General features: G+C 37.4%; 2 protein-coding genes across 2 annotated transcripts; both read left to right on the top strand.

Moving 5' to 3' along the window:
• The first annotated feature begins 1,032 nt into the window (after window positions 1-1,032).
• Window positions 1,033-8,880, top strand: LOC101892407 (uncharacterized). Its single transcript, XM_005188796.4, has 4 exons — window positions 1,033-1,254; window positions 3,288-3,448; window positions 3,510-4,521; window positions 8,849-8,880. The coding sequence occupies exons 1-4, from the start codon at window positions 1,101-1,103 to the stop codon at window positions 8,878-8,880; spliced, it is 1,359 nt and encodes a 452-aa protein (XP_005188853.3). The 5' UTR covers window positions 1,033-1,100.
• A 331-nt stretch (window positions 8,881-9,211) lies between these two features.
• On the top strand, window positions 9,212-14,026 carry LOC131800583 (uncharacterized). Its single transcript, XM_059129728.1, has 2 exons — window positions 9,212-9,487; window positions 12,563-14,026. The coding sequence occupies exons 1-2, from the start codon at window positions 9,212-9,214 to the stop codon at window positions 13,709-13,711; spliced, it is 1,425 nt and encodes a 474-aa protein (XP_058985711.1). The 3' UTR covers window positions 13,712-14,026.
• Window positions 14,027-21,362: the final 7,336 nt, after the last annotated feature.

The following is a 21,362-nucleotide window of genomic DNA, read 5'->3' as shown; positions in this document are numbered from 1 at the left end:
ATATTTTTATACCCTCCACCAAAAAAAAAGTATGGAGGGTATATTAAGATCGTCATTCCGTTTGTAACTCATCGAAATAATCATTTTAGACCCAACAAAGTATATATATTGTTGATCAGCTTAAAATTCTAAGACGATTAAACTCTGTCCGTCCATCTGTCCGTCTCTCCGTCCGTCCGTCTGTTGTAATCACGCTACAGTCTAAACGAATTAAGATAGGAAGCTAAAATTTTGCACAGATCATTCTTTTGTCTGCATGCAGGTCAAGTTCGGTCCACGATATCCTATAGCCCTCATATAACGGTACCCCCGATATTCGGTATTTTGATGATGTTAGCCACATTTTTCAATGGAATTGTCGGAAAATCCACACAAGTAGTTCCTTGTGGGTACTTTATACCTCGACAGAGAATTATCTATATAGGTCCACAATATCGTATAGCCTCCATATAACGGTACCACCTGGTATTCGGCATTTGGATGATTTTAGCCACATTTTTCAATGGAATTGTCTGAAATTCCACAAAAGGAGTCCCTTGTGAGCACTTTACCCCTGAAACGGAATTATATATATAGGTCCACAATATCGTATATCCCCCATATAACGGTACTCCCCTACATTAGGTATTTTGATGATTTTAGCCACTGTTTCCAATTGAATTATCTGAAAATCCACACAAGGAGTTCCTTTTGAGTACTATACACGCAGACATAGATTTATCTTTATAGGTCCACAATATCGTATACCCCCCCGTCCCGGCCGAACTTACTGCTTTTTTATTTGTTGAAACTCAGATTTATACAACCCTTATTCTTGGTTTTGATCAACTTTATGTTTTTTTATGCACATAGCATGTGTATTTGTATATAACCGTTACAGTTATAAAGTTAACTTATGATAATATTTATTTATCAATACTTTTGTTGATAACGTTCACATGTGACAAACATATTATTGCATTGAAACAACGGCTTGTCAAAACAACAACAATATCTATAAGGCAATCAGTCACAATTCTTGCATTGCTGTGATACGGTACTACGCTTGGATACTTTTTTCATAACAAGTCAGAACATGCCATAAGTATTGTCGAGAAAAAATGCAGGATACCTCAGCAAAACGACACACAGTTCCTAATTATCCACCACAGTCTGCTGTGCCCGCATTTCCGGCATTGGCAACAATAGAAAAACCAGAAGGATGTTTCAAAAGAAATAGCAAAAATAAACCACAATCGAACTCTTCTGGAGCAGGTGGGTGCAAGAACAACATACAAATAGAAAATTCCGCAATTGTAGTTTTAACAAACAAGTTCTTAAAAAACAAGTAAAAAACCGTAAGTTCGGCCGGTTCGGACGATTTCGGCAATTTTCAAAAATCAGTTAAAAATTCTGTGGACCTGCACAGACAATTTTCTGTCTTAGGCTGTAGTATCCATTACGAATTTCAAATACCAAATCATCAAAATACCGAATATCGGGAGGTGCCGTTATATGAGGGCTATAAAGACGTGAACCTGTGCGAACAATTTTCTGTCATAGACTGTAGAATTCATTGTGAACTTCAAATACTAAATTTAAAACATTTCCGGTGAATAATGTCGCTTAAATCACCAAAATACCGAAAATAGGGAGATACCATTATATGAGGGCTATACCAAAACGTGGGCATACATGACCTAGTTTTAATACCTGCAAAGTGAAGGAAGTAACCAATATAGTCATATGTATTTAGGTCCGATACGAAATGGACAATATTAGCCCATTCCCTCGGAACCTACGCCATGAAGGTTGAACAATAATCATAACAAAAGTCAAAAAATATTTAAAAAATCGAATATTGGCTGAGGGTATACATCGGTCGGCAAAAGCGACAAATACTTTTTAAATTGTTTTCAAACAAATAAAGATTTTTCTACCAAAATTGTGGAGGAACAACAGAATACTTTCTTTAAAATTGTATCTGTTTTTGGGATCTCACCAAACTCCACCTAACTGTTGTACTGGCGATTTGTGGAGTTCTTTGAAAAGACAAAATAGAAAAAAATATTAATTTGTTGGGGAACTATGTCTAAGACCTCCAAAATACAAGAAATACAGAGGAAACGTTAAGTGTTATTTGGGCCAATATCAAATTTTGGACACAACTGCACAATTTCTGGCAAAGAAGTATTATAAGTACACAGAATTTGATATTTCAAGTCATAAATGAATTGATTTGAAAATATGGACGAAAGCTTTAAAGAACCGAAATCAGGAGGTACCGTTATATAGAGCCCACATCTCTCTGCTCTTAACTTAAAATTATAAACGATTTGCTCTGAAGTTGTGGTCTAAACATTAAAATCAAGTAAAAAAAAAACAGAAAGTTCAGCGGGGCCGAACTTTGAATTCACTCCACCATTTGGAAGGAATTTGAAAATTTTTAATAAAAAAATCCGTTAAAAAATACTGCTAAAATCATCAAAATACCAAATATAGGGAGGTACCGTTATATGGGGCTATGCGGCTACCTGGACCTGCATAGACTATTTTCTGTAACAGACTGTAGCACCCATTACGAACTTAATATACGAAATTTGAAACAATTCCGGTGGATAATGTCACTAAAATTATCAAAATACTAAATATAGGGAGGTACCATTATATAGGGACTATACGAAAACGTGGACCTCTATAGCCAATTATGCCAGGGAAGATGTGGTCATATTACGAACTCCAATTACCAAGTTTAAGGTCATTCAGTTGAAAATGTAACTAAAATCCTTAAAATACCGAATATCTGGAGGCACAGTCATATGGGGACTATACCAAAAATTGGACCTATATAGACAGTCCTGTGAAAGGATGTTTCCTACATACTGGTAACACAAGCTATCAATCTACAAATTTGGCCAAAAATTATGATAAAAACAACCAAAACACCTTAAATCTGGCGGTACAGTTATATAAGGGCCATACCATAAGGTCCATACCTACTTGGCCCATTTTAATACCAAAAGTCCTGTATAATACGCATCTGAGTAAAACTTTATCAACCTACATCATTATGATCGGAAGCTAGAGCGATTTTCACAGACGGACATATGGACAGACGGACGGACATCTCTAAATCGACATGGGGCCTTAAATGTATATTTCGAGGCGTTACAAACTGAATATACCCTACTAGGGTGGAGGGTATAAAAAGCTAGGGAATACAAAAACAATAACGCGTAATCGGACCTAGAGTTTAATTAATAAAATTGTTTATTTCAATTAATAATATCGTTTTTTCTTTCTACTAGCCGCTTTAATATTTATCTCTGCTGGTATGTTCCTGGGAGATCCAGGCCCAAGAGTTTACTTCACCAACAAACACTGGCCAATGAGTTGGTTCATTGGAGCAATAGTCGGTGTTATTTTGGGCGCCAATATTTGTAACAGAATACCAAAGAAACTGATAACGGTAAGCTTCGCAGTTCCAAAAGATTTCTCGCATTTATTCAAACAAATTTTGATGTTTCCAGTGTTTTGCTGCATTGTTGGTAACCGTTTCGGGCATATTGTTGGTGGCAGATCCACGCTCAGAGGATGCCCTGTTGGCAGCACGTTACATCAATGGCTGTGCCTTGGGTCTGGTATTCCCCCTGACATTTGTTCTGGTGGGTGAAGAATGTGTGAAAAGTTTACGTGGTATGAATGCCGCCGCCGTCGGTTCGATGTGCCTACAGTTGGGCTCATTTATACAGTCCATTTATTCGTTTAGTTGGCCACAGGATGCCTTATTCGATGGCGCCCAAAAGATGGGTATACTTTCGATTTTCTGCGGATTCTTAAGTTTTATTATGGCATACACTATGCAATTGGAATCACCGATTTTATATTTAGCACATGGTCAGGAGGAAAAAGCAATCGATATATTAAGACGCCTACTGCGGCCATTTACAGTAACACACGAGACCTATGAACAGCTATCGGAACATAAACAATATTTGGCCGAAAGTTGTGATATCATCGGACTGCCGGCTCTTTTGAAATTATCTTTCTATAGGGCATTTTCGGCTGCTAGTACCTGTTTCTACAGCTACTTTGCTTTTTCCTATGCCGTATCAATTGCCTTTCGATACAATGATGTATGGGCTTATAATGTGTATAGTTTCTTGGCATGGATTGGAACACTGATGGTCACCTTTATAATCGATTCACAGGGTCGTAGAACACCAACGATTATTGGATTCTTTTGTTGTTCCTGTTTTAGTTTTGCCATTGGCGGTATTTTTAATGACAAATTAAATATCAGAAATCGTGAGACAATGGCGGTAGTGGTGTTCCTCCTGATGGCGTATCAATTGTTTGCCTGTATTTCAACAGCATCATCATCTGTATATCTTTCGGAGGCATTTCCATTGGCCGTAAAACCTTACTATGTTGCCATTACCTTTATTGTGGAGATGTGTATTCACCTCTTGAGTATTGTCATTTGTTCGAGGCCGTTGCGTTCCAACGTTTACGATTTGCCAGAATACTTCAACACTATGGGTGGGTTATCAATCGCATTATTGATCATGGCTATAGTTGCATTGCCAGAAACCAAGAAAAATACATTGCGAGAATGTTTAGCTAAATTTCGAAAATTTATAAATTATCAATTTTGATTGATCATTTCAATTAAATTTTCAAATAATCTATAAAAATATATATATACAATTAATAAATATGTATCAGCCTCTCGTGATATTTTAAAAATGTATGTTTTCTTTCAAATTTATAAGGTGTCACAGTTTTCACCGGAATTTTCAAGTTTCACGTTTGCTACTTAGTGTTGGTAATGGGTACAACTTTCTGTGACGGAAAACCTCCTGTACACGTCCACATCGTCGTATAGCCCCCTTATAATGGTACCACCCAATATTTAATATTTTTATGGTTTTAGCTACATATTTCAACAGAATTATCGTAAACTTGGTGTTTGGAATTTGTAATAGGCACCTCCTTTTCTGGCAAATTATTGGCTGTAAAGGTCCACGTTTTTGTATATCCCCATGTAAATGTGACACCTGATAATCGGATTTTTCATACCCTCCACTATACATAGTATGGAGGGCATATTGAGTTCGTCATTCCGATTGTATCTCATCGAAATAATAATTTTAGACATAACCACGTATATATTCTTGATCAGCGTAAAATTCTAAGACGATCTAGCCCTGTCCCTCCGCCCATCTGTTGTAATGGCGCTAGATTCAAAATGAATAAATATAGAAATTTAACATTTAGCACAGATGAGTCTTTTGTCTGCGGTTCTGCAGGTCAAGTTCACCCCCTATAATAGAACTTTCTTTTTAAGCACTTTACTACCTGGAAGAGAAATTTCTATATATCTAGTATTTGAAGTTATTAATAGGTACTACAGACTGTGACAGAAAGTTGTCTATGCAGGTCCAGGTCTTCGTATACCTCCCTATATTGGGTTTTTTTTGGCGATTTTAGCTACTTTATTCCCGGATTTTCGTATTTGAATATTGTAATGGCTTAGACCCCAATTTGATGGCTATATTCGGTATTTTTAAGATTTTAACAGAATTTTTAACGGATTTTAATTTTTTTTAAGTTTCCAAATTTGTTTCAAATGGTGCATTTAAATTTCGGCCCGGCCGAACTTACTGCTTTTTTACTTGTTAAAATTATAGCTGCATTTTCAATTTCCAATTGATTGAAATTGACCGGACCGGCGAATTTGTTCGAATTGATCACCTTTGGCACGAATTAGGGCCTTCAAACGGCCAATGAAACCGTCACACGCTGCCCGAATGTTGCTCTGAGGTACATTGAACCGTTCCCGGCAAAGCGCTTGCTTGAGGTGATCGACACTTTGGTATTTTTTAGTGCCAACCTTGCTTTCCAAAATAGTCCAGACACAATAGTCCAACGGATTGGTATCCGTAGATTTTGTTGGCCATTGTGCGCTGGAAATGAAGCGCGGAACCTCATTTAGTAACCATTCTTGGGTGCCTCGTGTTGAGTCCTGTTGGAATGTCCAAGGTCTGCGGCAAAAATGTTTTCGTGCCCAAGGCTTTAATACACCCTAATATTCGGCATTTATTCTGATGCCACGGTCGATTAATACCAGCGGAGAGCGACCATCGGCTGTAATGGCGGCCAACACCATCACCATGGCCGGCGCTTGAGTTGTGGTGGCCAACCGAAGGTGCACATTTTCAGCTGACCTCCTCCTTGGCAAGTAAACACGATAATTTTGTTTGTTTACAAACTGCTGGACAACGAATGTTTTCTCATCGGAGAAAACCAAATTCGGCAGTTCACCACTTTCGGCCAAGCGAAGCAACTCTTAACTCTTTTGAGTCTATTTTCTTCTATTTGCGGTGCAAGTTCTTGCACTTTTTGGAATTTCAATGGCTTTACCACGAGCTAATTTTTCAATATTTGCCGAATGGAATATTGCGATATGTTCAGCTCACGAGCCATTTTTCAGCCACTACGACCCGGGTTTCGATCAAGTTGCTTCTTTACTTTCCGAATCATTTCGTCCGTCCCCTTCCTTGACATCGGACTACGCTACCAGTATCACGGCAACGAGCGATGGTACGAGACACAAACAATTAATTCACATTTAAATGCTGGAGTGCTCTAACCATAGCCACTGGTGGTTTTCCAGCCAAAAATAAAGAAAACACACTATCACGCTTGAATTCCATCACGAATATCTTTTTTTTTTTTCGGGAAAATTCTCACCAAAATGCTTTTGTACGCTTGTAAACAATATAATGAGCTGTCACTGGAATAATTTTAACAGCTATCGGACGAGTGGCTCAGAAATGACAGCAGTCTGAAGTTGATTGCAGCATTTTTATCTCACCCTGTATAGATTTGCATTTTGTCCTAATTCCTTTTAAGCATAACTACCTTTATCACAACCATAAAGGTAGTTATGCTCAGATAATATGGCCGTAATATTCCAAATGTGACACTGAAAATATGGTTGATGTTACAATGTGTTTGTATATGTTATCTTCAAATATTAACATTATTTTTATACGGAGGGTATATTAACTTTGTCATTCCGTTTGTAACTCCTCGAAATACTCATGCCAGACCCAACAAAGTACATATATTCTTGATCAGCGTAAAATTCTAAGTCGATTCAGCCAAGTCCGTCTGTCTGTCAGTCTATCCGTCTGTATCACGAACGAATTGAGATAGAAGGCTAAAATTTTGCACACATGTTTATTTTTTCAGTAGGCAGGTTAAGTTCGTAAATTGGCAATGTGGGTCCACGTTTTCATATAGCCTCCATATAACGGTACCTCCCGATATTCGGTATTTTGATGATTTTAGCGACATTATTAACAGGATTTGTTTCAAATTTGGTGTTTGAAGTTCGAAATGCATACTACAGCCTAAGACAGAAAACTGTCTGTGCAGGTGCACGTCTTAGTATAGCCCCCATATAACGGTACCTCCCGATATTCGGTATTTTGATGATTTTAGCAACGTTATTAACCAGATTTTTTTTCAAATTTGGTATTTGAAGTTCGAAATGGATACTACAGCCTTAGACAGAAAACTGTATGTGCAGGTCCCCGTCTTCGTATAGCCCCCATATAACGGTACCTCCCTATATTCGGTATTTTGATGATTTTGGCGACATTGTTAACCGGAATTGTTTCAAATTTGGTGTTTGAAGTTCGAAATGCATACTACAGCCTAAGACAGAAAACTGTCTGTGCAGGTTCACGTCTTGGTATAGCCCCCATATAACCTCCCCATATTCAGTATATTCAGTATTCAGATGATGATGATATTGATGATGATATTTAGAGTTCGTAATGGGAACTACAGTCTGTGACAGAAAATTGTGTATGCAGGTCCAGGTCTTCGTGTAAGCCCCACATACCAATACCTCCCTATATTGGGTATTTTGACGAGTTTAGCTACAATACCCAACGAAATTGTTTGAGACGCGTATTTGAAGTTCGTAATAAATGCTACAGCCTATGGCAGAATGGTTATGATGATTTTTGCTACAATATTCAACGTTTATTTCAAGTTTCGAATTTGAATATGGTAATGACTTATGGCAAATGCCTATGTAGGCCCACGTCGTATAGACACCAATATAAAAGCTATATTCAGTATTTTTAAAATGTTAACATTTTTTTTAAGGATTTTATATCCAAATTCATTCCAAATGGTGGAGGGTGTTCAAAGTTCGGCCCGGCCGAACTTACTGCTTTTTAACTTGTTACAAATGTATTAAAACAATTTATTTAAAATGTATAAAAAATTTTATGCGATATAGGGGAGCTGCAAATCATTTTCATGGATCCTCTAAAGGCAATTCAAAGCAAATGTTTATTCAATTTAAATTGCCATAACGTCATAAGCAACAAAGGCAAATATACATAAATTTATCCAACACATTTTATTCCCTGCAATCGATATTTTGTTTATGGGCCACACTTCTGATAAGAAGTCCAAACATGGTTATCTTATCACTTAATATAAAAACAAATGTACTCAGGGAACACTGTACAGTGGCTTTAAAACGTTGAAAATTTGAAATTCATTAACATAGATAAACGGAATGTAGAATAGTAATATATTATGGATCAGTGAAAAAGCAATAGGTAACAATAAAATAATTCAATAGGATTTTAATGTGAGGTACCAAACTTTATTGGCAATCTCTAGATTATGTGTTATCAAAATCGGCTATATTCCTGGAACAGTAATCAACCATATATCTAAATATGGAATTTATACCTTTTTCCACTGAAACATAACTAATCTCACGGATCGACGGATATTAGCCACTGTATATCGTGTATTTTTTTGTTACCAATAGATTATGCACACGCCTCAGCAAAAATGCGGTAAATTGTCTGGCAACATTGAGGGGATATCTGAAACCAGAATGGAAATGAAGGGAACTCAATAATCGTAAATCGTTAATATAAATCAATTAATTATTGATAGCAGTGTGTCACATTATCTTCGACCACAATTCGTACTAATCTAGCCAGAGTTTTAGTGAATCATTCGTGGTCGGTAGCTGGACGGCAGTGTTCAAAATTCTTTAAATCGCGTAACAATAAATGGCAAAACTAAAAAAATGTGCCACTGTTAACATCATCACAAAATTGGCGAAAACCAATATTTCAAATTCTTAAAAAAAATACAAAAAAAACTGAGTTTCCCACAAAGAAAAATGCCCATATTACCCACAATCAAAGAGGAGGAGAGCCAAACATGGTTTCAACAAGTATGGCATGGTCGCATCCAACTGCTGCTGACAATACCAGCTTCGTTAATTCTCTTTGCGGGCGGCCTGAAGCTGGCTTGGACGGTGTATGAGGCTCCGCCAAATCGCTTTGACTACGACTATGACAGCAGTCTTTTAATTGTGGCGTTATTTGTTGGTGGTATTTTGGGATGCATTGCGGCCTCAACATTCGTTGGACGTGTAACAAAAAATATTGCTCATGTAAGTAATGAGAAGGAAAATGTTGAACTAATCGGCTGGGCGGCCTATATGTCTCCCTACACCACACCACAGTGGTGCAAATTTGTGTATAATAAATCGTATTGAATTCCGTTTTACAACTTTAGGACGACTGAAGTTTGAAATCAAATGAAACGAACATGTGGGAGTTACATATCTGGAACTAATTCCACTTAATTTGACAAAGGAATATTCATACCCTCCACCTTGAAAAGGAGGGTATATTAACTTTGTGATTTCGTGTGTAACACCCCCATATATTCGTCGTGGACCCCATAAAGTATATATATATTCATGATCAGCATAAAATTCTATGTCGATTTAGCGATGTCCGTCCGTCCATCCGTCTGTCCGTCTGTGGAAATCACTCTAGCTTCCGAACGAAATAAAGTAGGTTGCTAAAATTTTACTCCAATACATATTATGTCTGCAGGTCTTTTGGTTTTGAAAATGGGCCATGTGGGTCCACGTTTTGGTATAGCCCGCATATAATGGTACCTCAATATTTTCGGTATTTTGGTGATTTTAGCGACAGTATTCACCGGAAATGTTTCAAATTCGATATTTGAAATTATTAACGGATGTATAGCCTATGACAGAAAATTGTCTGCTCTAGTAATATTTTGTCATAGCTGTAGTAGCCACTACAAACTTTAAATACGGAATTTGAAACAATTCCGGTAAAAGTGTCGCTAATATCATCAAAATTCCGAATAAATGGAGGTGCAATTATATGTGGACCTAAGAAGACAATTTTCCATCAAAAGTTTTAGTACACATTACGGGCATCACGAAATTTGAAACAATTCCTGTGAATAATGTACCTAAAATCATCCAAATACCAAATACTGGGATATATCGTCATTTTGGGGCTATACGAAAACGTGGATCTTCATACGCAATTTTTTGCTATAGACTGTAGTACCCATTACGAACTTTGAATATGGAATTTAAAACGATTCGGGTGAATAATGTCGCTAATATCATCATAATACCGACATATTGGGTCTACACCACATTGTGGACCTATATAGACAATTCTCTTGCTTCTTTTGCTTTTTTTAGGCCATTCCATTGAAAATTGTGGCTATAATCATCAAATTGCCGAATATCCGGAGGTACTGTTACATGGGGACTACACGATATCGTGTACCTAAATAGACAATTCTCTTGCAGGGTGGAAAATACTGACAAAGAACTCCCTGTGTAGAATTTCAGACAATTCCATTGAAAAATGTGCCCAAAAGCATAAAAATACAGAATATCGGGAGGTACCGTTATATGGAAGCTATACGATATCGTAGACCAATATAGGCCTTCTTCAAACTTGACTTGCATGCAGACAAAATACTGATCTGTGCAAAATTATAGCTTCCTATCTTGATTCGTTTTGACTCTAGTGTGATTACAACAGACAGACGTCAAGGATGTGGACGGAAGAAAACAGCAACATCAGCAGGAATAGTTCGAAAAGTAAAGAAGCGACTTGATCGAAACCCGCGTCGCAGTGGCCGAAAAATGACTGGTGAGCTGAACATATCGCAATATTCCATTCGGCAAATGTGAAAAATTAGCTCGGGGTAAAGCCATTGAAATTCCAAAAAGTGTAAAAACTAGCACTGCAACAGAAAGAAAATAGACTCAAAAGAGCTAAATAGTTGCTTCGCTTGGCCGAAAGTGGTGAACTGCCGAATTTGGATTTCTCCGATGAGAAAACATTCGTTGTCCAGCAGTTTGTAAACAAACAAAATGATCGTGTTTGCTTGCCACAGAGGTCAGCTGAAATTGTGCACCTTCGGTTTGCCACCAGAACTCAAGCGCCGGCCATGGCGATGGTGTGGGCCGCCATAACAGCCGATGGTCGCTCTTAGCTCGTATTAATCGACCGTGGCATCAGATTAAATGCCGAATATTATCACGAAAATATTCTGGAGGGTGTATTAAAGCCTTGGGCACGTAAACATTTTGGCCGCAGATCTTGGACATTCCAACACGACACAGCACCATCGCACTCAGCACGCGCCACCCAACAATGGTTACAAAATGAGGTTCCTCGCTTCATTTCCAGCGCACAATTGCTACCAAAATCTCGGGATACCAATCCGTTGGACTATTGTGTCTGGAGTATTTTGGAAAGCAAGGTTGGCACTAAAAAATACCAAAGTGTCGATCACCTCTTGCAAGCGCTTCGCCGGGAATGGGCCAAAATACCATTGAGCAACATTCGGGCAGCGGTGACCAATTCTAACAAATCTAAACTTATTCTAAAATTTGAAGCTATTTCCAACATTTTTTGCTTTCATTCGATAGAATTTTGACTTTGTTGCAGTTTTTTATCTCACCCTATATGGGAGCTATATCTAAATCTGATCCGATTATTACCAATTTCAATAGGGTTCGTCCTTGGATCAAACAAATATTGTTTGCAAATTTTAATCTCTATCGGGTAATAAATGCGACCTGCATTTTGTTCACAAGAGTGCATGCACGGGCGGACAGACGGACTGACATGTATACATCGACTTAGAAAGTGATTCTATAAAGATCCTCTAAAGTAACTATGGGTCTATCACGCTTCCTTCTCCATGTTGCAAACAAATGCACAAAGACAAAATACCCTTACCACTATGTGGTGTAGGGTATAAAAATTGTGTGTAGTGCCTAAAATTATGCTACAAAAATGCTACAGATAATTTTTCAATTGACATTAATATACTCTAAAATCGTATGTAGTCTAGCCTTTAAGGCTATCCGATTTTTTTCGGTTGAAAAATATAGATAACCAGAGACAAAATTTTACCAAAGATAAATTTTTAAATGCTTTCTCTGAGCTCTATTTTTAAACGATACTAATATTAAAATATTTCCATTTTCAATTTAAATGTTAGGAACGACAATCTTGTTTCAGTAAAATCCATAGGTCATGATGATTAAAATCGTTAGTTGTTGTAATCTATGTACAGCCTTGCTACTCATTATCGAAGATTCTATGAAAAACAAATTCAACCAATTTTTACTTGCTTTCGTCTAATTACCACATTTATTTCCTCTTCACAGATACCTAGTGGTTCCCTACTTGTTTTTGGTGGGATACTATTCGTGATATTACCAAACTCTTTCATTGGCATGGCATTCAGTTGTGTGTTTGAAGGCATGGCCATGGGCTTGACACAGGTGCAGACGTTCGTTGTGGGTCCCGAAATGTGCAGCAAGGAAATGCGGGGTTTTGTGATGGCAACAGAACGATGCTCTCTCTGGTTCGGTATACTCATGCAACTGACATTCACATATTTGTGGTACGCACTCGAACCACCATCCGGCTACCGCAGCCTGCAACCCGATCAGATTCACGGCATTGTGGTGGCATGCTTAGGATTAGCAGCCATCGTTGCGGCTATTAAACAACGCATCGAATCGCCACTACTGCTCATCCAACAGCAACGTGAACATGCAGCAAGCAGTGTCCTGAAACAGCTCATCGGCACCCAATTGACCACAACGGAAGTGATGCGCGTGCGTGAGGACTGTGTCCAATTAATGGCAATCGATGCCGACCAGAGTGGGTGGTATGTCTTTCGGAGATTCAACGCCGGCCCATTATTCAAATTGTTTATTTTACGTGGCTTTGTTACGCTAACAATGTCGCAGCCATTCAATCGCGTGTATTTGTCCGCCAGTTGGTTAGGCTTCAATTGTGACACCAATTGTTTGTACACCATGGCGGCCACTGGAGCATGTGGCAGTTTATTGGGTTGCCTGCTAATCGACAGATACGGCCGGCGTAGAATGTGTGTAGCTACAATGCTGCCGGCCACAATATTTATGCTCATAACTGGTGGCATCATGGAATATTTGGTAAATACCAATGCAGCCATTGTTCAGCTAGATTTGGAAATTATTGCCCTCCTAATGCTGCTCTTCCAATTTATCATTTGCGTTGGGGTTTCCATAGCGGCCAGTGTCTATTTGTCAGAGGCATTCACCGTCACGCAAAAGGCTAAGTGCGTGGCAGCGGTATTGATTGGCGAGCACACACTCCAATTGGCACTAGCCTTAGTGTCGGCCTTGACGACCATCAATGGAACGGTTTTCTTCTTCATCATGGGATTTCTCTGCATGCTACTGGGATTGTGTGTATTCTTTTTGATGCCCGAAACAAAGTGTTTGACTTTATATGAATGTTTGCAAAAGTTCAAAAGAGCCTAGTTTGAACTGCTACACTATCGCGTACTCACTAACCCACTCACACATACGCACGCATAACTTAGAGCAGGCATTGAATTAGCCTTAATTAGAAAAATTTGCATTGGCATCGAGCGAATGGGGAGTCGTCGCATACCCCGCAAATGATTGATTAAATAATGGATGGCACTTGATGAAGATGTGACACAATGGCGGCCACAACGTACATGCATGTGTATATTATTCTGAGTCGATAGATTGATAGATAAACCTGTACATAACTATGTCTGTATGCATACGTATGTATGTTTTTTTACGTCGAATAAAGAATTGAATATCTATCTTCTTCTATATATATAAAAATCAATTGTTGTTCGTTGGTAATGGAATCAGTTGAGAACGGCTGAACCGATTTGCATGATTTTTTGTACAAACGTTCGTCATACCCCAAGTTAGGTTTTTAAAGAAAAAAAATATTGACCACGCCTCCTTTTACGCCCACTATTTCGATTTATCTAAAATCCTTATATTTCCCAAATAATGTCTTCATTATTCGGTTCGCCCACTATTTCGATTTACCTAAAATCCTTATATTTCCCAAATAATGTCTTCATATATCGGTTTAAAAATTTTTTCACGAGGTACTGTTGACTTTCCCTCCAACCCTAAGTATTTATTTGGGGGCTGAGAAACTGACCACACCTACTTTTTAATCTATCCATACATCTATATATATATAAAAGAAAGTTCTGTTAGTTACTACGCTTATAACTCAAGAACCGCCGGTCTGATGTTAACGATTCAGACAATTTCGGGGTTGCCTCTTGGCAGAAAAGGATAAAATCCAAGCAAATCGCGGAAAATGTGAAATTAGAACATTTTCATTTTGACTCTTAAAATGTACAATAGTAATGTTTTATATTGCATGATTTTTTTCATTTTGACTTACTATTTTCAAATGTACATTTGTAGTGTTTTTTCTTTTCGAAAATTTCGAAAGTTTTTGAAAATTAATATGATATGTAGTTTTTTTACGGTAGTATAAAGCGACAACGGACAAAAATGCTATTTATAGATTTAAGGTATTCAGAGGGGGATACAAAATAAAGAATTATTTCCACCATATAAAAGAAAGTAATGTTAATTACTACGCTTGTTCACGGATAAGTGAACATGTTTTTATAATAAAAGAGAATAGCGGGGCTAACTAGTGTAGATGAGAGGGATTTGTTAAACAGGGTGAACAGACCTTTGAGTTAGAAATAAATAATTCAATTGCTGCATGTGGTATGTTTGAGTTAGATTACTGGATGAAATCTTAACTCATACTGATAAGGAAGTGCAGCATGTTTGCTTGCCACAAGTGAGATAGCTACGCATGTTTTATGACCTCCCCTAGAATTTATGGCGGCATGGTGCACAGGCATGTGTAGATTTGTATCTCTCTATTTCTCTCTCTCTCTCTCTCTTACACTTTATGCTAGACTAGGTTAAGAAAAATTATCATAAGTAGAACTTAAGAATTATTTTAAATGAATAAAAACAGTGTAGTAACAAAAGTAAAACGGTGCATACAATTTCTTCCGCGAACAACGCTTAAAACGCAAAAACGGCTTGACGGACTTTAACAATTCATACAATTTTGAAATGGTGAAAATTTGCCAATAAAAATGCGACTGGCGATCGATCATGTATAAAAGTGGCATTTAGCTTTCAATTCCAGGACCTACATCGTGCTTCAGCTGGAAGATGCGAACATATTTTAAGAAACAAAATTGACCGACATAGCGTTATGGGACTCATTTCAAAACATGGACCTACTTCTTTCACATGACAATAATCCGTCCAATGAGAACTCAAAATGCAAAATTCATTGGGACTGCAATCAGTGAAATACGGAATATAAAGGATGCAAAATAGTAGAGCGGATTGGACATTTAGTCAAAAATGGATTTCTTCCTAAACTTTCAATATACCTTAAATCGCTTTTGCAGGTCATCATATGGGTCATAACCCCCGGATACTTTCCAGGTCTTGGCCACTTTTTTCATTTTTTGCCCTTATTTGAATTTATTAAAAATAGGTATATGCCAGGAGCAAGCGTATTATTAGCCAGAATAACATTTTAATGTACATTCTTTCTCAATGTATAGGGTGAGATAAAAAAAACTGCAACAAAGTCAAACACCATAATTTTTACATTTGTTTTTTATTTAATTTTATTGAATGATTTCAAAAAATGTCAGAAATAGCATCAACTTTCAGAATAAGTTAAGATATGTTCGAATTGGTCACCTTTGGCACGAATTACGGCCTTCAAATGGCCAATGAAACCGTCACACGCTGCCCGAATATTGCTCTGTGGTATTTTGGCCCATTCCCGGCGAAGCGCTTGCTTGATGTGATCGACGCTTGGGTATTTTTTAGTGCCATCCTTGCTTTCCAAAATATATAAAATACTCCAGATACAATAGTTCAACGGAATGGTATTAGGAAATTTTGGTGGCCATTGTGCGCTGGAAATGAAGCGAGGAACCTCATTTTGTATCCATTCTTGGGTGGCGCGTGCCGCGGCCAAAATATTTGCGTATCCAAGGCTTTAATACACCCTCCAGAATATTTTCGCGAAATATTCCGCATTTATTCTGATGCCACGGTCGATTAATACGAGCAGAGAGCGACCATCGACTGTTATGGCGGCCCACACAATCACCATGGCCGGCGCTTGAGTTCTGGTGGCCAACCGAAAGTTCACATTTTAAGCTGACCTCTTTGGCAAGTAAACACGATCATTTTGTTTGTTTAGTTTGAGTTTGATTTGTTTCTGTTGCGGTTTAAGTTCTTGCACCTTTTAGAATTTCATTGGCTCTACCCCGAGCTCCCCGATTTTTCAATATTTGCCGAATAAAATATTGCGATACATTGAACTCACGAACTATTTTTCGGCCACTGTGACGCGGGTTTCGATCAAGTCGCTTCTTTACTTTTCGAACCATTTCTGCTGATGTTGCTGTTTTCTTCCGTCCACTTCCTTGACGTCGATCTACGCTACCAGTATCATGGTAACGAGCGATGGTATGAGACACAAAAGAATTATTCACATTTAAATGCTGGAGTGGTCTAACGATAGCCACTTGTGGTTTTCCAGCCAAATATTAAGAAATCACATTATCACGCTTGAATTCCATCACGAATAACTTTTTTCTGCAAAATTCTCACCAAAATGCTTTTGAACGCTTGTAAACAATATAATGTGCTGTCACTGGAATAATTTGAACAGCTGTCGGACGTGTGGCTTAGAAATGACAGCAGTCTGAAGTTGGTTGCAGTTTCTTCATTTCACCCTGTTTTCACCCTAGATTATATTAAAAATATATATATCGGAGCCGAACCGATATCGGGAGCTATAACCAAATCTGAACCGATCTTGATAAAATTTGGCGGAGGTATTTGTAGGCTGTACCTGATATCTGGTACCAAATATCATTGTCGAAAGCATATTACGAATGAGAGGGATTTAAATATCAAATCAGATGAAACATATATATGGGAGCCATAGCTATATCTGAACCGATTTCCCCAAATGTTATGTACTTACTTCTAGACTGAATTCGGTCGGATGTGCCAAAATTCATTTGGACTGATATTGGCCATTTGGTGCACAATTAACCAGAAATCGGTTGAAGATATATGGGAGCTGATCCTGATCCGATTATCGCCAATTTCAATAGGGTTCGTCCTTGGGCCAAACAAATATTGTTTGGAAAATTTCATCTCAATCGGATAATAAATGCGACCTGCATTTTGTTCACAAGAATATACAGAACGGACGATATGCATAAATCGACTTAGAAAACAAGTAAGCAAAGGCTACAGTCGAGCGGGGCCGACCGTTGAATACCCTACAACACTGTAATAAACGATACAGTTTATATAGGCAAGATACTCGAAAGAATTCCACAAGATATTGTAACAAATAATAAAAGAAAACCATCAGGTTTCGTTCTCTAATTTTCGAATAATAGCAACTTAAACTAATTTGCTCATTTCCAATTAATTGGTAGATGTTGCACTTAAATGGTCTTCCTAGATCTGGAACCAATATTTCCCAAAGACCTATAATCTCTCAGAAGTGGCAGGAGATTAACATTTATTATTGGTTTTTGACTGAAATGCATCTATATGAGATACAGACATTGAAATCAGCGTTAACGAAATAGTCAGGAGTGCGTCTTTCCTGTATTTGTGAATTCTCCAAAAAGTCAATGGAATGGACATTTTCTTATTTTGTCTACAAAAGTTGGCTAACTATTTCACACATTGAATATTTTTGGATGGCCATCCAAAACTGCTTGGCTTTTGCAATGTCCGGTAACCCCCATTCAAATGTTCGTTAGGATCGGGAGATAATTACGACCTGCTGACAATTTTGCAGTTTTTTTGGTCTCTTTCAACCCCTAAATATATGGCGATCATCTCCAAAAAGAGAAGGCTTCTATTCTGACCCTCATCTTATCCCCATGCAAAATTTCGTAAGGATCGGGCCATAAATGCGATCTGTAAATGATATCCTGATATCCTAACTAGTTAGTTTTGTTAGCTGTAGGAATATTACCAAATGTTTAATTAAAAATGAAAATATGCCAAAAATATGACAAAATGGAAAAAATATGAGAAAATATTACAAAATCAATATTTTCATCTTTAGAGAGATATTTGTATGCGCATTTTAGACGTTTTTCCTTTCCTGCCAAGAGGCCATTCTGAATTAATGAGAACTGTCGAAATCAGTTCAGCCGTTCTCGACATATATGAGATCTTTCAAGCATATCTTCTTTGATAGACATATATATCGCACATATTTTGCTATATATTCGATTTTTTGGATCTTAACATCAATGTAAAGATCAGAAGTAACCTTGTCATGGCTTTGTGATTTCGCCGGGATTTAAAATATTCGCGGTTTAATGAAAAATTTTGAATTTTTTCAACAAAAAAGATATGGCCTATTTTACCCGCTAAATATTATCCGATTACCACCCAAATTGTTAGGCTTCTTCCCCGCCCTAAACTCTAGCTACGTGCGAAATTCCGCGTCGATTGGTCTATAATTGCGACCTGTATAGCTACTGGAAAATCCGACATTTTTTCAGTATTTGGTCCATTTCAACCCCTAAACATTTGGCGAACATCTCCAAAAGAAATAGGGTTCTATTCTGACCCTAGCCCCACCTCCATTCTAAATTTCGTGAAGATCGGGCCATAATTGCGACCTGTAGAGTGATTACAAATTAACATGGACAGACGGACAGACGGACGGACGGACATACATAGCTAGATCGACTCAGCTCGGCGAGATAGGAAGATCCATATATACTTTCCTATGTGGGAAATCAATATTTCGTGGTGTTACATAATTTTTGGCCCAATCAAACTTATAATACCCCCAACACATAGTGTTGTAGGGTATAACCAGTAAAGCAAGTCCTAACCACTTTACTAATTTTGTAGAGCTCCACATAACAATTAAAAGATTTTATGGAGAATTTAATCATACACGCTATGATTATAATTATAATTTAATGTTCAAAGGACTAAATATGCCGAAGCATTTGTATCTTTTAAATTCGGACTTGTATTGCCCATTTGGTGCAAAATTAATTTGAAATCAGATAAAGATATATATGGGAGCTAAATCCAAATCTGAACCGATCTCGATAAAATTTGGCAAAGATATTTCTGAGCTGTATTTGATATATTTCCCTGAATATCGTTGTTACGGAGTGCATATTACGGCTGTGGGTAACAAATACAACAAATCGGATGAACAATATATATGGGAGCTATAGCTATATCTGAACCGATCTTCAGCAAATTTTGCATACTACCTTCTAGACTCAATTCGGTCGTATGTGCCAAATTCCATCCCATTTGGGCAAATATTAGACGTTTGGTGCACAATAATAGGTAAATCGGACGAAGTTATATATGGGAGTTATATCCAAATCTAAACCGATCTCGATAAAATTTGGCAAAGGTATTTCTGAGCTGCATTTGATATATTTCCCCAAATATTGTTACTAGAGAGTGCATATTACGGCTGCGGAGGACAAAAACAACAAATCGGATGAACAATATATATGGGAGCTATAGCTATATCTGAACCGATTTCGATCAAATTTGGCATACTTATTTTCAGGCTTAATTTGGTTGTATGTGCAAAATTCCATACTATTCGGGCTGATATTACACGTTTGGTGCACAATAAAAGGCAAATCGGACGAAGATATATATGGGAGCTATATCTAATTTTTTACTAATTATATCCAATTTCAATACACATGGCATATTTTCTGTTTTATGCTGTAGTATCTGTTACGAACTTCAAATACCAAATTTGAAATAGTTCCGGTAAATGTCGCTAAAATCATCAAAATACCGAATATGTTATACCGTTATATGGGTGCTATACGAAGACGTAGACCTACATGGACCATTTTCTGTCTTAAGCCATAGTATCTATTACGAACTTCGAATCTAACATTGAAATAAAGGCGTGACTTCTTACTTCTGTGTTAAGTAAGGCAGACCCTTCTGTTTCATGAGTCATTATGGTCTTGTTAGTGACAAGTATCAGTCTTTTTTCGAATTCATCATAATACTTAAATTTCTTTGACTAACCATCTCCAATTTTTTCGAAGTGTTTGCAGGGAACTTCTGCCTGCATATATGCAGTCTAACTTAGCTATTATAAGTTGTGTTCCAGAACCTGCAAATTAGTACTAATTAGCACTAATTCTGCTACAACGCGTTCCCGTACTCCAAAAACTAGCAAAACTTGCAGCTCTCTCGAGAAAAAAATGGCGCTGAGTGGTGCACATAGGTGTGTCTGGTTACCCTAAAGTTTGTAACAATTGTTACAAATTGTTACTGGAAGTCGTCTGTTAACTCAAAAGTTCTGCAAAAGAGAGCGGTTGGAGAGAGAAATTTTGACAGTTCTTTCAGTGAGAGTTTGCAAATTCTTGCTGGAAAAATTTCTTCTTGCAATCACTTGCAACTCTTCTTCTTCTCATTCATCGACATTCAATCAGATGTTTTCTATTGTTTGTTTATTTCTTTTTGTGCTTTCAATTTGAAAATATTTTTTTGGAATTAGCAAGACTAATAGTTTTTGGAGAACAACTTTACAAAATGTGAAAAACGTAAATGTTAATATGCAATAAGAAAATAAACGACTATATCCAACATTTTTATTTAAAAAAACTTGTAAAATTAGTATTGCTTCCTTTGTTTTAATTCTCCTTATGGGGGACAAATTGGTTTGTTTTGACAAATCAGCTGATTAGTTGCAAGCTTCTGCAGGAATACCGTCTGTTTACTTTTCGCATTTTCCTTGCAAAAGAGAATAAAACTACCTTACTCTCTCAGAAAGAAGTTACTGGACAATTCCTGCTGGAAAAGTAACCAGACACACCTCATTTCTGCTTGTTTTAGCTACATGAATTTGGCCGAGCAGAAATGTGCATATTGTAAATTTGACATTTAATTGGCAGGGCTAACAAGGTTGAAAAATGTATTGATACATTTCAATAAAGAAAATGATCAACTTGAAAACTAAAGGAAAAACTAATATTTGTCGTGCAAAAAACAAAAAGAGAAAATATGGAGCAACTGA

The sequence above is a fragment of the Musca domestica genome, unplaced genomic scaffold (genome assembly GCF_030504385.1).
Source record: "Musca domestica strain aabys unplaced genomic scaffold, Musca_domestica.polishedcontigs.V.1.1 66, whole genome shotgun sequence".
Classification (NCBI taxonomy): Eukaryota; Metazoa; Arthropoda; class Insecta; order Diptera; family Muscidae; genus Musca; species Musca domestica.
This window is presented reverse-complemented; position numbering and strand designations above follow the sequence as displayed.

Excerpts from the sequence above, each read along its gene's own strand:
- LOC101892407 (XM_005188796.4), top strand. The coding sequence starts at position 1,101 with ATGCAGGATACCTCAGCAAAACGACACACAGTTCCTAATTATCCACCA. Across the intron at positions 3,449-3,509 it reads TACCAAAGAAACTGATAACG|TGTTTTGCTGCATTGTTGGT; the intron begins GTAAGCTTCGCA and ends TGATGTTTCCAG. Across the intron at positions 4,522-8,848 it reads AGAATACTTCAACACTATGG|ATTATGCACACGCCTCAGCA; the intron begins GTGGGTTATCAA and ends TGTTACCAATAG.
- LOC131800583 (XM_059129728.1), top strand. The coding sequence starts at position 9,212 with ATGCCCATATTACCCACAATCAAAGAGGAGGAGAGCCAAACATGGTTT. Across the intron at positions 9,488-12,562 it reads TAACAAAAAATATTGCTCAT|ATACCTAGTGGTTCCCTACT; the intron begins GTAAGTAATGAG and ends TCCTCTTCACAG.